Raw genomic sequence first — 16,024 nt, 5'->3', positions numbered from 1 at the left:
AAAGGATGTAAAAAGCATGCTCAGTTAGCATACAGCCTTTTCTCACTTATATAACAGATGCATTTCTATTTGCTTGTGTACAGCAAAGGGTTAGAACCTGAATCAACTTACTTATGACTTCAGAAATGTGCTATTTCAGAAATTATTCCATGGAATTTTCTTCACTGCTCCTACCACTGATTCTTCAAATAAGCAAAGTACAGAGGGTTTCATCCCTTGAAAACTGTTAACACCGGCACTTTAAAATACCAATTCCTAGTACAGTGCCTAGACTTAGTCTTAATTAATGTTAAGATTTGAATGTACAACAGAAAATCCATCATTTCTTTATCCTTGGAGGAGAGGGAGGGAAAAAAAGAGAGGTTGGGGATATGGTGCAGTATTCAAGAGCTGAATAAGAACACAATGACTCATAATGCCATCAACTCCACAATGAAGAACCATGGATCTCATCAATTTTATAATTTATACTGGATCAAGAAATTTGGTTCCCCTCTATGTATATCAATGAATTCAAACCTCATACTCTCCAAACTACGAAAATGAACAATGTCAGATAAACCCCAACTGCAACAGGTATTTCCTCAGAAGACTGAACATCAAAGGGAATCCCTCCTTCCAACATCTTCTGAGATGGTTAAGATCTCACCGAAGTAGAAACCTAACATTTAAATATGCAATCGCTTGGCCAAGTAAGAAACTACAACTGTTATGGGTATTACCTTACATAATCACTATATGTATGACGTATTAAACCCAGCATTACATATACTTGCACAATTATGCTGTGAATGATGGTAATAGTGATGCCAGTGAAAAGGGACTATCTTTAGCCCAAAGAGTACTGGGTGGGAAGAAGGGGGGACATGAAAACAAGCAGAAAGCACACAAAGAGATGGGTATTTTCTGACCAGGAAAGGTCACTCTAAACACAGAAATATTTAGAAAGAAAACAAGTATTCCCTTATTTCCCCTATGTGGAAATAATGCAAAACATTTATTTTCTATATCAGACAAGAACACAGCTAAGTAATCCAAGTCTACTGCAGCATCATGAAAATCATCCCTTCACCACAGTGTAAGATTTAAATGCATCTGCACAAGGGTGCACACTATATAAAAGGAGTAAGGTTGCTGCTGCCCTGCCAAGCACTTCCGGTCCCTACCCAGGTCCGACCGCAATACTGGTGGTCCCAATGGTTCTATCAAAATAAATTGTGTTTAAAAAATAAAGCATTTAAAAAGACAAGTCAAAATGCCTCAGAAACCGTATCTCCAACTCAAACTTCATCTATTTTAATGTATCATTTGCCTCCCACTAATAAACCTTTATTTCACTCGTGATAACTGAGCAATGAATCTTCCACACTGAAATATCTTCCTTGCCCAATTAATCCAAAGGAAGAAAACTGAAATGATTAGTAAAGAAAAATGTAGGGACTAACACACCCTTTTAATATGTTTTTAAATATTTTTAAGGTTTAAAAAGTGTTTCAAGTTTGTAGTTCCTAGTAGGAAACATTATCTGAATGAATACCCTAATGGCAAACCATTGTAGAATGTTTCAGTTGCATGGGGGAGCGGAGGGGTAGGGATTCTCTTCACAGCACCCCAGCTTTCTTCATGAGAAGGTCGGAGGTACACTGGTTTGTATTATTGCGACATCCATCAGGTGATCGAAGTTGCTTTTCCTTCAGCAAGGGCTTTATTTGTCAGAAGGGCGTTATGCTTGACCTCCAAATTTGGCTGACAATTTACTGATGAGATTCATAACCTTTGGGTTGCTCTGATATTTTGACATATTCGCTGGGTTCTGGGCCACATCCTGGAAGGCCACCATAACTTCCGGATCCTGCGAAGAAAGGCAGTGGGTTTTAGTAATATTTAAAAAGACTTCTATAGTTTTACAAGTTTAATATCTAAAATCCTAGGTCTTTATTTAGACTGACAACTTTATCACAGCCAAGTTAATTGGGGTTTAGACAAGTCCCTGAAGTATAAATATTACTAATGTGCACTTCAAAGTCAAATGCCAATTATGTCACTTTAACTATCTGGAAAAAAAGCATATATAATTTTGATAAAAAGGACAACTGAATCATGAAATTCTACTCCTAAACTAATACTACACTGTAAGTTAACTAACTAGAATTTAAATAACTTGGAACATAAATAAAAAAAGAAAAAAGGAAACTGGATATAATCAAACTAGAAAAGGACAGCTGGATATAATCAAACTACTAGAAACCAATTTTTAATAACTTCAGCCACTCATTCTGGAAAAAAAAATGAATGGCCTGACTGCATAATTACCTATTTGGTAACAGATAAGTAAAACATGGCTAACACAGTAACCTTAGTCTTTACACATAGAATTAATTTAAGAAATGCCTTAGTGATACTTCTAATTCTTACCTGCATGGCTGCAAGAACTTCTGGATCACTAAGAATTTCATTGAGCCCAGGCATTCCTGCCATTCCAGGCATCCCCCCTGCCATTCCAGGCATCCCTCCAGGAAAATTACCAGGCATTCCCCCAGGAAAGCCACCTGCAAGAATCAATGAATTAACTGCTCAGACACCAACCGTATTTTCAAGTTGTCTGATAGCAGACTATTTCCTTCTGATGAAAATCATACATGTACACTCACATGTGCACATGCAAAGAACAAGGGGGCTATTAAACACAAAACAGTCTAAACATTCTAACTGATGTAACAGGACATAATTTTACCTTCAAATTTTCTCTTAAAAAAATAAGGCTGTAAATCAACTTTGCTACCTTCTGGATTTATTTTTTTCCTAGTAATAAAGCTGTAAAAAAACCCAAAAAAACTAACCTTACCTTAAAACAAAGAAAAAGCTAACAATCCCTTGGAATTACAAAATTTAAGTCTAATAAATCATCTTTGTCATCTTATTTTCACATTCTCTAACATTATTTGTTTCAATTTAAAGTTCTAATTTGTAAGACTTTACTTGTTTTTGTTTAAACTATATTCCTCTAGATCAGCCATTCTTTTAAGTACTACATGAAATGCTTGTTATAACACACTGTGGCTTTCTACCTCTTCCCTAGACAGATTCCAAATCTTTGAAATAAAAATCTGCATTTTTAATAAGCAGTTGTGGTGTTTCTTTCACTGAGAACAATGCTCTAGCAAAAGAGATTTAATTCTTCCAGTGTATTTTTAGATTATAAACCGAAATTATCTTCTACGCAGGTTTTCACTACCATAAACCTTTTATGTCCACTGCAGATATTCTGAAATCACAATTATGCCAATACAGACATCATAAAGGGAAATACACATTACCCTAACATCCTACAGATTAAGGGTGACTATATGTAAGCTATTGTAAAGAAATACATATAACAAACTCATTTCCACCTGGCTCAACAATTTAAAACATGCCCATAAATAACTAACAGTCACAGGTAAGGGGATCTAAGAGGGCCTGAAAAGAATTTCTAGTTTCTCTTGCTGTCCCTACTGACTTTGAAAAACTAGTTTCTACCCATAAAAAAATTTACTGGCCCAAGGCAACAAGAATTAACCAGGACGCTTATCAAATCTAGATAATAAAATATTATTAACAAGGGGCGCCTGGGTTAGTCTCTGCCTTTGGCTCAGGTCAAGATCTCAAGGTCCTGGGATCGAGCCCCGCATCTGGCTCTCTGCTCAGCAGAGAGCCTGCTTCCTCCTCTCTCTCTGCCTGCCTCTCTGCTTGCTTGTTATCTCTGTCAAATAAATAAATAAAATCTTTAAAAAAATTTATTAACAAAAAATACCACGTAACAAAAAATTACCTCAAGTACTAATCTACACTAATGGTTGTTTTCTAAAGCAAAGGTACCGGATAAAAGATTTCTATTTTAAGCGGAATGTAAACTATGAACTGCAATTTATTTTCTTGCTTTTTTCTTCAAACAGCAAGCCATCCCCAATATATATTCTTTCTTTTTACAGCTGCTTGGCACATGACCTTTTTAGAATAAAGGCTATCTTTTCTAGCCTCTGCCATGTAAATTTATGTTGTACCTGGTGGCACGTGACCACCAAAGGGTGTGTAAATGCCTCTGTAAACCTTCCTTCAGAGAAGGCTGGTTACTACTGAAACAGCTGAAAACAGCGGATTCCCCATTAGAATTAAAACTTTACGAAAACCTCTTCCTAGTCTTTAAATTTCACACTGTCTCAGTTGGGAAGTAAACTGTCCTTGAAGGGCCTTTTTAACTGCTCTTCTACTTGTGTCGTGTGGCTAGGCCTCCGCTATCACTGAAGGCTTTGCCCCCCTAGTAATTTCTCATCACTTGACATTTATAAAAAGGAGCTTGTATTTATTTTTACACTACACCCAAATATTTTTTATGCTTAATCATCCCACTATAGTGCTTCTATCTAGTATATCATGAATTTCAATGTGTAACAGAATAAAATTCCACTGTGACAATTGAGAAATACTTAAAATACATCATAATCAATTCACAGTCTCTTAGAAAAGTACAATGCTCAGACCTCATTAAATGTTAACGATTATAAAAATGTATATTGCTCAAAGCACGAGGAAAATAATACACTGTATTTCTACTAACATACGACCTTTAAAGGAGACTCAAACTTCCTAGAGGTTAACATTCTAAAGGCTTTTCAGTATTCCAGGGAATAAAAGCCCTAAATATAATAGACATATTTGAGTCCCCAAATCAGAATATTCTCCAATTATTTACAATCCAAATAGTTTTAAATTTTCTTTAAAAATACCTGGGAAAGAGCCATACTGAGCTCCTGATTGCCGTCTGGCTTCTTCCTCCTTTAATACAAAGAAATAAAGAAATCATATAGTGTGGTGCTGGTGGGGAGTCTATGGTCTACCCGTATCTTACCCATGCAAAACCATGAAAAAATTATAAAAAATTTCAGCTAGTCAAAGGACTTAAGAGAATGACAAGTTTCAAATGGCAATACTGAGCTAAAGGACACATACCCCAAACCCCCTTTCAAAATTTTCCAGCTGGGTTGTCAATGAGCACTACTTTTGGTAATGATACCAAGTAGTATTTTACTTCTACTAGAAGCAGGAAAAAAACACTTGGAAAGCAATTCACAATACTGATGTCTGTCTATGGTTATGCAAAGTGTAAATTCTAAATGTTGTTAAAATTCCAAAATGAAAGCACACGGTTAGATTATGAAGACTGCCAATGACTTTTGTTTCCCAACTTCATCTTTTCCATACTTTCTCTGCATAGCTTAACAAACACAACCACGGTTTACAAATCTGTTATTGTCAGCAAAGAGTAAAAGAAAATATATATAAATTTCCCTCATAACTAGTTATGAATTCATCAAGGATATATAAATGTAAAAATTACTTTTGAATACAGTAACTATAACCCCAAAAACTAAGCATGATGCTTTAAAAGCATTTAATATTAACTTTATATCTTACTAAATTCATTCCATATAATTATCAATTAGTTTTATGGACTTAAATATTAATACTTAATATTAAATGACAAAAAATTAGGAAGTAACGCTATATAATTATAATATAGCTTTATATCCTTTTATTCGACAATATTAGAAGTAACTAGATGAGGGTCCCTGGGTGACTCAGTTGGTTGGGCAACTGCCTTTACTGGCTCGGGCTGTGGTCCTGGAGTCCTGGGATTAAGTTTTGCATCGGGCTCCTGGCACCATGGGAAGTCTGTTTCTCCCTCTGACCTCCCCTCTCATGCTCTCTCACTCTCTCTTCTCTTTTTCGCTCTCTCCCAAATGAATAAAATCTTTAAAAAAAAAAAGAGAAAGGAAAAGGAAATAACTAGATGGAAACTGATAGCATCAAAATGCAAAAAGTTAATATAGAAAAAAACCAAGGGGGCGCCTGGGTGGCTCAGTGGGTTAAGCCTCTGCCTTCGGCTCAGGTCGTGATCTCAGGGTCCTGGGATCGAGTCCCACATCAGGCTCTCTGCTTGGCAGGGAGCCTGCTTCCTCCTCTCTCTCTCTGCCTGCCTCTCTGCCTACTTGTGATCTCGCTCTGTCAAAGAAATAAATAAAATCTTTAAAAAAAGAAAAAACCAAGGATAAACACCTTAAGAACAGTAACAATATTGTGGATGAATTATGAACAACTTTTTTCTAAATTTTATGACTTTGTGACTAAAAATTTAAAAACAGCCAGAGTCTATTTTAAATAGCAATGAATTCACTATTGGAGCAGGAGGAATCCTAAAATTAAACAAATTAGGGCAAGCATCCACAAGAAAACAAGTAATACTGACAAGTTTTAATTACCTGACCAAAAATTTTTTCCAATTTTAGGAAGGCACAAACAAGAATGTAATATAAAATGGTGATATGTAAGCTTGCTTAGGAATTTAAGAACAAAAATATCCCTACAGACTAAAAATAATGAAGGAAAGGAAAACTCTTTAAGTAGTATGACCCTACATAACTGAAGCCAGCATTAAATAAAAGCCGGGAATTAGAATGATATCCTCAAACTCTAATCTACTTTATTCCCCTTTAATGGTTTAGCTACAGAAACTTTACCCTCTGGGCTCTCTCATGTTCTTCCCGAGCCTTCTTAACCCTTTCTATTCTTTCTTTGATCTCTCGCTCTTCACGTTTTCGCTCATATTTTCTCCGATGTTCAGCAATTTTCTGGGCCTAGGGGAAAAAAGCCATAGAAAAATGTTTTCTTTAAAAGTTGAATAAGGGCCACCCAAATCACCAGTTTTGTTAAAGATCATTTTTCTCTGCGGAGAGGTGTTAAATTCAACAAACAGTTCTGAATAATGACAGGTTTACCTTATAGAAAAAGACCTTACATAATTCACACTTTAACAAGTCCACTGTGAAATAAAGGAAAAGAGGCTGAGGCGTTAAGTTAGAAGTGTTATAAATTTCAAAAAAGTACTGCAGGATGACAAGGTTTCAAATCGCACAATTCTAGCCAGATACTGGCCAAGGGAGAGATTGGAAATGCATACACCAGTCATTTGCCACAGTCTAACTACACTGAAACTTTTCTCATCCATAAAATGAGGGGGCCAGGGAAGAGAAATACTTAAGTCTCACAGAAAGTTATAAGGATTAAGTGATAATATGTGTACCAGGAACCAGCACACAGCCTGAGCCAAGTATATGGAATCCATTATTCAGAAAATAAAGTAAATGTAAGATAGTCATATTCAATTATTACTTCAGCTTGCTTATCATTATTTTTTAAGAATCTATGTTCAGGGGCCCCTGGGTGGCTCAGTGGGTTAAAGCCTCCGCCTTCAGCTCAGGTCATGATCCCTGGGGGTCCTGGGATCGAGCCCCACATCGGGCTCTCTGCTCAGCAGAGAGAATGCTTCCTCCTCTCTCTCTCTGCCTACTTGTGATCTCTGTCAAATAAATTTTAAAAATCTTTAAAAAAAAAAAAAAAAGAAAGAAAGAATCTATGTTCAGACCATCTCTCATCATAACCTTACTGGAGTTAGCCCTGTTATGAGAGGAAAAAAGAAATCAAAAAGTCTCTGACTGTAGACATGAGAAATTCAATAAGGTTTCCTTCCATACCTTAAAACCTTTAGGAATAAATTCTTGGTAGTATTAACACCCCACAAAACTGAAGAATTTACCATGTAAATGCATTAAAATTATTTTAATAATTACCTTAAAACAGAGTATTCTAGAGCTTTTGAAGTCAATATTATCATTTTAAAAAGGAGGAAACTTGCTAACTTCCACAAGGCCCTCAGGCTTTACACAGTGGCTGTATATCCCTACAATAAACAAGGACAGACCAGACACAACCTTGGGTCATGTTTTGTATGTTTTCTATTTCTTTCCCTGCTGTAAACTTGACCGATGCTCCCTTTTCCATTTTTAAATTCCTGGTTATAACTCTACTGTAGGCTTGCAGACGACAAAGTAACAGAGCTTGCTGTAATGCAGCATGAGAACTAGGTTTGACCACCTACTGACATTACCTGAGTTGAGCACAAACTCAGTAATTACAGATGGAAATAACCAAACATTTTTTTCTTTGTATCTGTTTTGCAGGTAAATTACTGCCAGGAGCTAAGTGTTAGAGCCACAGAGCACCACAGTAATGACATTCCCTTTCTCTACTTGAACATACCCTCGGCTGAACTTCTTTCAGCATCGCACTAGCATCTTCATCATAATCCAGTTTACAAGCAAGGGCAAGATCATGTGCTGCTTCTTCCCAATGGCCCAGAAGTCTGAAACAGAGTATATTAATTTTAGGGGCCTTTTATACATATCCACTAACATGGTGGTATCTTTCTTCCTTATTAAAAAAAGGAATTGTTACACAAGAGGTTTAAAGTTAAAATATTTGAACTATAAATTTTCACAAACCAATTCAATTATTATGTTCTACTCTATAAAAACTTAGGAGTTTAACTCCCTCGGCAACTATAAAGCTGTTTTCTAAAGAACATTTAAAAACTTTAAAAATTACTTTCTTAATTCAAAACATAAAATTTTAAAAAATTATGTAGAACTACGATTTTCAAGCTCATTCAACAATTTCAACTCCTTAAAAACAGGATTAACATAATATACACTACATGTGTGCACATTTTATTGAAAGAAGAGAAAAGGTAAATTAGGAACTAAAGGTCGGTGGGAGAAGGTTAAGAATGGAGCAGAGGGGAGAGCAATGGAAATGAGACTTCTCTGGGTATACCTGTCAACTCAGCTTTGACTCCTTAAATATGCAAATGTTTTACATATGTAAAGAAGAAAATTAAGACAGAATTAACAGAAATAAAGCAACCCCTAAACCTGAATATAAACAGGAAGGGAAAGAAAAGAAAGGAAAAGCAGTTTATCGCACTGAGCGTCCAGTATATAGAAAAAAAGGTAACCTATACATATACACGTACTTTATTTATTTACTGAGAAAGTGAGTGTGCACTTAGGTGGGAGGGAGAGGGAGAGAGAATCCAAAGCTGGCTGCACGGGGCTTGATCCTATGACCCAGAAACCATGGTTGAGCTGAAATCAAGTTTTGGGACGCTTGGAACACGTAGGTGGCTCAGTTGGTTTAGCGCCTGCCTTCAGCTCGGGTCATGATCCTGGGGTCCTGGGATCGAGTCCCACATTGGGCTAACTGCTCAGTGGTGAGTCTGCTTCTCCCTCTGCCTCTCATTTCCCCTAGTTTGTTCTCACTCTCTCTGACAAATAAATAAAATCTTAACAAAAAAAAAAAAAAAAAAAAAAGATTCAGGACGCTTAACTGACTGAGCCAACCAGGCACCCTGAAAGTCACATAACTTTTAAAACAGTATTTTGACTGTGTATCTTAAGTGGGATATATTCTAAGGATAAACGTCGCAACAAATATGAAAACATTCAACTTTACCTAGAATATTATTTTGATAGGACTGTAAAACAATTTCATGTTATCACAGAATAACACAATTAAATATATATGGATAAAGACTTTGAGTGTAGGAAAATAGTATTTAAAAATACAAAAGGAAAACAATATTAATATTGAATTTTATTTGAATATATCAGTATAAACTCAAGATTCCATAAGTTCCCCTAAAATCATGATTAAAAAAATTTTTTTTCTGGGGCACCTGGGATGCTCAAGTTGGTTAAGCATCTGCCTTTGGCTCAGGTCATGATCCTGGATCCTAGGATGGAGCCCAACGTAAGGATCCCTGCTCATCATGCTCGCTCGCTTGCTCAAATAAATAGTCTTTTTTAGAAAATTAAAAAATGTATTTTCTATTCTGTTCAATGAAATAACACAAATATTGATATATCACAGGCAACAAACACACCTATGGCCAAACTTTGGTTTCTGTAAGTATAATGCTCAGAAAAATGAAAGCTGATGTCTTTGAGAAGTGGTTAAATCTGAGTCTGGGACAATAAAAACATAAGATGAGCTCATGCTACCTTGTACCCGAAGGCAAATAAATAAATAAATTTTAAAAAAAAGGGGGGGCAGCAAAGAAACACTCAAGGACTACTGGGGTCACATCGCAACGCATGAGCTTTCTGACCTCCAGAGCAGAAATACATCTTTTTCTTATCTTTCACCTCTATCTTTGACACGTGTCTTCATAATCACTAGGGCTCCTTTTGAGTGACCTAATAAAGCTGTCCCAAGCATATCCATCTTCATTTCCATCCATACTTGGAGTTCAACACCCTTCCAATTCATGTAACACGTGTCACTGGACATCTCATCCTCAAGTCACCAATACCCACTTGTTTAACATTAAGTTTAATTTCTAGGAATGAGGACTAATCTAAGATAAATTCACCTCTTTACTGTCCCCTTTTCCTGATTTTTCAGGACCTAGCAGCAACAAAAGTAGTATGAAGATAAGGAATTCCTTCTTCTATAACATATCAGTTATTTAATGTTAGGTTACACAAAGAAAATCTAAAACTAAGAGAAAATTTGTAAGGCTCGGATCTTTTTTAGAAACAATTTTGATCCTTACCTTAAATTTGGCTATATGTGGTCAAAAACTCCTAAATAGTGGTTCTCTTTGTAGGAAAAAAAAGAATTTTTATTTTCTTATTTGTTCCTTATATTCTCAATTCTTCATATTAAGCAAATACTACTTTGAAATTAAATCCTTAAGCAACTTTTTTTCAAAGCATATTAAAACGTCAGATTTAAGGTGCCTGGGTGGCTGAGTCATTAAGCGTCTCCCGTGGGCTCAGGTCATGATCCCAGCGTCCTGGGATCGAGCCCCACATTGGGCTCTCTGCTCAGTGAGAAGCGTGCTTCTCCCTTTCCCACTCCCCCTGCTTGTGTTCCCTCTCTCGAATAAATAAAATCTTAAAAAAAAAAAAAAGATTTAAAATTTCAAGTTCTGAAAATAATGAAATTCTGTTGTTTACCTATGTGCTTTCCCGCGCCACTTATAAGGCTGGGCTGAATCAGGATTTATTTCAATAGCTCTGTCACAGTCTCGAATGGCAGCATTTGGCTTCTGTAATTTGATGAAGACACTAAAAAAAATAAGTGTAATATTAAGAAGTATTCATTTCAAACAATAACACCTTTGCGATCACCACAGAAGCAATTCTATTTAAATAAGTGAGCAGAAATTCTTCACAAGGGGATTCTTTTTTGTTTATAGCTCTCACCTGGCTCTCTTGGCATACAGAATGGCCAAGCGAGGATTTAGTTTGATGGCATCTGTGAACAAGTCAATGGCTTTCTGTAGTTCACCTGAAGTAAAACAAGTAGAGAAATAAAGAATAAAAAATATTAACAAAAATGTTGACCCCTTACCCTACTAGTCTTCCACATTCTTCTTTTGTCCAATTTTTAAAAAAGACTTATTCTAAATTAGTATATAAAAACGGCTCCTCGGGACGCCTGGGTTGATTAAGTCTGACTCCTGATTTTGGCTCAGGTGATGATCGCAAGGTTGTGAGATGTTGTCCTCCGTCGGGCTCCACACTCAGCTCAGAGTCTATTTGGGATACTCTCTCTCCCTCTCCCTCAGCTGCTTCCCATGCTCTCTTTCTCTTAATAAATAAATAAAATCTTAAAAAAACAAAAAACAAAAACAACAACAACAAAATGGCTCTTCAAAGCAAGTCCTACCACATCTATACAGTAAATCACTCAAGACAGAGACAATTTTTGGAAACATAATTCCCTAGTAGAATACCACATTCTTAGTAGGACTCATGATTTTTTTTTACACTTAAGAAAAAAATAAAAGGATAAAAGAGAAATCAACTTTATCCCATTAATTATCTTTTATCCAAAAGTTAAAAGATAAAATTAAACTTACAAAGGAAATATACTAAATTTATAGGGTTGATTAAAAAAATTACTATCTTAATTCACAGAAATGGTGTAAAATTCAACAAAATTAGAATTCATGAAAAGCCTGTAACCCTCATTTTAAATTCATTTATTGTATCCTACTCTCACAGTTAGCTTCTTTGTGCAGAAGTGCCTTCAGTGAAGTCACTGAACAAATAAAACATACTATACAATTAGAATAGTTCTTTGCATGAAGTCTTAGTCCTGAACACAGGAAAAATTGGGGGGGGGGTGGCAAGATAAACACAGAATTTTAAAGTAAGTATCACAGTTCACTTTGGAAAATACATTTACCCAGCTAGTAAATCTGTAAAGGACGGACCTTAGGAGAACTCATAAAACAAAGCAAAGAACAGAGTCTTACTAAGTACTACTACAGAAGCCTGTTTCAAATTATTACACTTGACTGTCTAACAGGCAGTTCACTTCTACCATGTTAAAAACTGAACTCTTAATTCCAACCCTATCTCTAAAATCTATTTCTCGTCCTTATATTCCCAACTAAATAAATGGCTCTTCCACTCAATCTAGTTCAGAGGTTAGTGAACCTTTCTGGAAAGGGCCACACAAGAATTATTTCAGGCTTCGCAGACTGTAACAATCCTAACCGTTCAACTCTACTACTGCAGTGGGGAAGCAGCCACAGACAACACGTAACAAATGGGTGTCGCCATGTTCCATTACATTTTTACAAAAACAGGAGGCTGTAATTTGGTGAACTCCTGGTCTACATAAACACCCAAATCTTAGAGAGTCATTCTCAACTCCCCAATCTAAAACTTAAATCCTTTTAACTCTACTTTCAAAATATACCTAAATCTAAGCACTCCTGAGGCGCCCGGGTGGCTCAGTTGGTTAAGCATTCGAGACTCTTAATTTCAGTAAGGTCATGATCTCAGGATCCCGAGGCCAGGCCCCACGGTTGGGCTCCACACTCTGCAGGGAGTCTGCCTGAGGTTCTCTCTCCCTCTTCCTCTCAGACCACCACCCTCAAAATAAGTAAGTCTGTGTTTCTTTTTTTTTTTTTAAAGAAGAAGGATCAAACCATTCCTTGCCCTAGTCCTGAAGTTTCCACACCGCAACCAAAGGGCCACAGGACAGAACGTTAGCACTGCATAAACTACTCACTTGATATAGTTCACAGCTTCAACACTGCATCACCACATCCCTTTTGATGGTATCTTTGAAAAACTGTTTTTACTGGTTGTTACCAAAACAAAACAAAAACAAAAGCAAGAACTGCAGAAAAATAGATATGGAACAGGAAATGAGGGTGGCAGTGTCCAACAGGATGCCAAGATTTGGTAAGCTGTTTAATGCCCAACATATCTATACATCTTATTAGAAAATAAATACTGTTGCTTCAGAATAAGATTAAATATATTCTTTCAATTTGTGTATTATTTTGCAATCACTAAGTTGGTACAACATCCTTATTAAATTGTTTGGACCTAACTACATTATCAATGAAACCTTACGGCCTTTCTCTTGGCTTAAAATCTGTTAAAAAATCAGGACTGATAGGGGCGCCTGGGTGGCTCAGTGGGTTAAAGCCTCTGCCTTCGGCTCAGGTCATGATCCCAGGGTCCTGGGATCGAGCCCTGCATTGAGCTCTCTCTGCTCGGCAGGGAGCCTCCTTCCTCCTCTCCGCCTGCTTCTCTGACTACTTGTACTCAAAATCTTTAAAAAACAAAAACAAATTTTAAAAAATCAGGACTGAAAAAGCACTGTAAACAGAGAAAATCTGGGAACCTTTGCCCTAATCCAGGCCATCATTATTGGCCACCTGGACTCAATTTCTTGCATTCCTTTTGTAGGATCATCAAAATGCAGCCTCGCTCTCCTTGGGGCTAACAGCTGACTGAGAACACCCCATGTTCTGTGCTCAAGACTACACTTCATAAGCTGCTCTGAGCTAATGACTAAGTACAGCTAGGATACCAAGACTGGTCCTTTATTGTGAGACTGTTAAATCCTCTAGTGGGCAACTTTGGCTTATCATGACTTTTTAGAAACATACATACCACTAGTTGAAGACTTCTCCTATACAGGGGTAAAGACCTACATGACTGTCTAAATGACTTCCAAACTCCTCTGGCTCTCCCTGCTCCCCTATTTTTCCTCTTAGGCATTTTCTTAAGTGTATCTCTGGCACATCAACTCATTTTGGGTTCTTCTGTAATGAACATACCCTTACTTGCCCTTAGAATCTCATCTACCTAAAATAGTAACAATAATCCCTTTCAAAACTAAATGCATCTCATGATGAAGATCTCCAATTCAAAAACAGAACAAGAACAAAGAACATCTCACAACACCACCACCCCAGTGGCTTCCCATCATCCTTAAGGATAAAAACTTTTAAGTCCTTAGTATGGTCTACAAGTGATCTTATAGATCTACTACAGATCTTTAATGATCTACCCTCCTCACCACCTTCCTACCACGTATTTCCCCCGTATGTCTCCCAAAGTGCTTCTCTGACCTCATTCCTCCAAGTCGACCATTCTTACCCCTGCACTCACCACACTCCAGCTTCAAGGAATCTCTGCTATTCCCTGGACATGTACTCACCCCATATGCTCCCCCAGTTAGCGTGTGTACGTGTTCTTACCTGTCTGAGGCTCATCCTCACACGGCTTGCTCACTTCATCCTATGCTCTTCTGACCACCCTTTGCAAAATGCTGCCTCCGTCACTGACTATTCTTTTACTCAGCCATTCTTCTTCACTGTGCTTCTCACTACCCAATATCAAATTATAAATGTGGTTTTGTTCCCCAGTAATGTATGAGGTCCAGGAGGTAAAGAACTTGGTCTGTTTTGCTTTTCTCACTGTACATCCAGCATCTAAAACATTGCCTAGAACATGTAAGTTTTAAATAAATATACTGAAGTGAAAAAGCCTAGTAACGTTACTAGTAATGTGACCGCTAAAAAGACTTAATGAGGTCTTACTTAAATTACGACTATTGCCACTTTAATACCAGGACCTTAACAACAATGGTACCAGACACTATTCCAGGCACATTACACGTATTTATTCATTTATCCCACATGACTCAATATACTAGGTAGGTAGCATTAACCTTATCTTACAAAGGAGAAAAGGGGCGCCTGAGTGGCTCAGTCAGTTAACCGTGCAACTCTTGGATTCGGCTCAGCTCATGATCTCAGGGTCATGAGATTAAGCTCCACACTCAGCATGCAGTCTCCTTGAGATTCTCTCTCCCTCTCTCCCTGCTTGCACACACACTCTCAAATAAATAATACATCTTTTTAAAAAAACTGCTTGAAGAAAGAAAAAAAAAGGAGGAGGAAACAGAAACAGAGACAAAGAATAACTTCTCTAAGTTTATCTGGCTGGTAAGTGCCAGACCTGGGATTCAAACCCAGGCACTTTGGCTTCCTAAGTTCAGTATTTAATTGTATTTCTGCCCCTCCAACCTAAGGTGAGTCCTGAATCTACAATCCCTGGCTTAGAATACTAATGTTTTATCCCTTTAGGATGTGCTATAAAATTGCACTTATTGTAAAATTAGAACTAGGATGGGGTGCCTGCGTGGGTCAGTCAATTACATGTCCAGCTCTTGGTTTTGGCTCAGCTCATGATCTCAGGGTCTTGGGATCAAGGCCAGAGTCAGGCTCCATGCTTAGCATGGAGTCCACTTGAGATTCTCTCTCCCTCTCCTTCTGCCCCTCCTGCTCATGCTGTCTCTCTCTCTCAAATAAGTTAATCTTTTTTTTTTTTCTTTAAGATTTTATTTATTTGACGGAGAGAGAGAGATAGATCACAAGTAGGCAGAGAGACAGGCAGAGAGAGAGGGGGAAGCAGGCTCCCTGTCGACCAGAGAGCCCAATGTGGGTCTCGATCTCAGGACCCTGAGATCATGACCTGAGCCGAAGGCAGAGGCTTAACCCGCTGAGCCACCCAGGTGCCCCAAGTTAATAAATCTTTAATAAAATAAAATTAGAACAAGGTTAAACTTATGCATGAACATGGCTTAGGAAGAAATGTGGAAAAACAAGAACATGACTTTTTAGATGGTGCAACAGCTTCATTTTCATTAAAAATGGCTAGGCAATAAATATATTTGAAAAACATAAGACGATATGCCAAAACAAGTGACAAAAACAATTAGCTGATATCATGGCACAGTAAGATCCTGGACAAGTCAAAACCCTCTG

At 37.3% G+C, this 16,024-nt stretch overlaps 1 protein-coding gene across 2 annotated transcripts in view; it reads right to left on the bottom strand.

The window, feature by feature from the left end:
• Positions 1–804: 804 nt before the first annotated feature.
• Positions 805–16,024, bottom strand: part of ST13 (ST13 Hsp70 interacting protein) — a 31,307-nt gene continuing 16,087 nt past the window's right edge. For both annotated transcript variants that reach the window (XM_046012890.1, XM_046012891.1), the window contains exons 6-12: positions 11,145–11,229; positions 10,896–11,006; positions 8,137–8,239; positions 6,558–6,674; positions 4,767–4,815; positions 2,416–2,549; positions 805–1,852 (exon numbers count right to left, since the gene is read on the bottom strand). In XM_046012890.1, coding sequence (XP_045868846.1) covers positions 1,724–1,852; positions 2,416–2,549; positions 4,767–4,815; positions 6,558–6,674; positions 8,137–8,239; positions 10,896–11,006; positions 11,145–11,229 — 728 coding nt within the window. In that variant the 3' untranslated portion in view covers positions 805–1,723. The remainder of the gene's footprint in view (positions 1,853–2,415; positions 2,550–4,766; positions 4,816–6,557; positions 6,675–8,136; positions 8,240–10,895; positions 11,007–11,144; positions 11,230–16,024) is intronic.

This window comes from Meles meles, chromosome 7, assembly GCF_922984935.1.
Source record: "Meles meles chromosome 7, mMelMel3.1 paternal haplotype, whole genome shotgun sequence".
In the NCBI taxonomy this organism is placed as follows: Eukaryota; Metazoa; Chordata; class Mammalia; order Carnivora; family Mustelidae; genus Meles; species Meles meles.
This window is presented reverse-complemented; position numbering and strand designations above follow the sequence as displayed.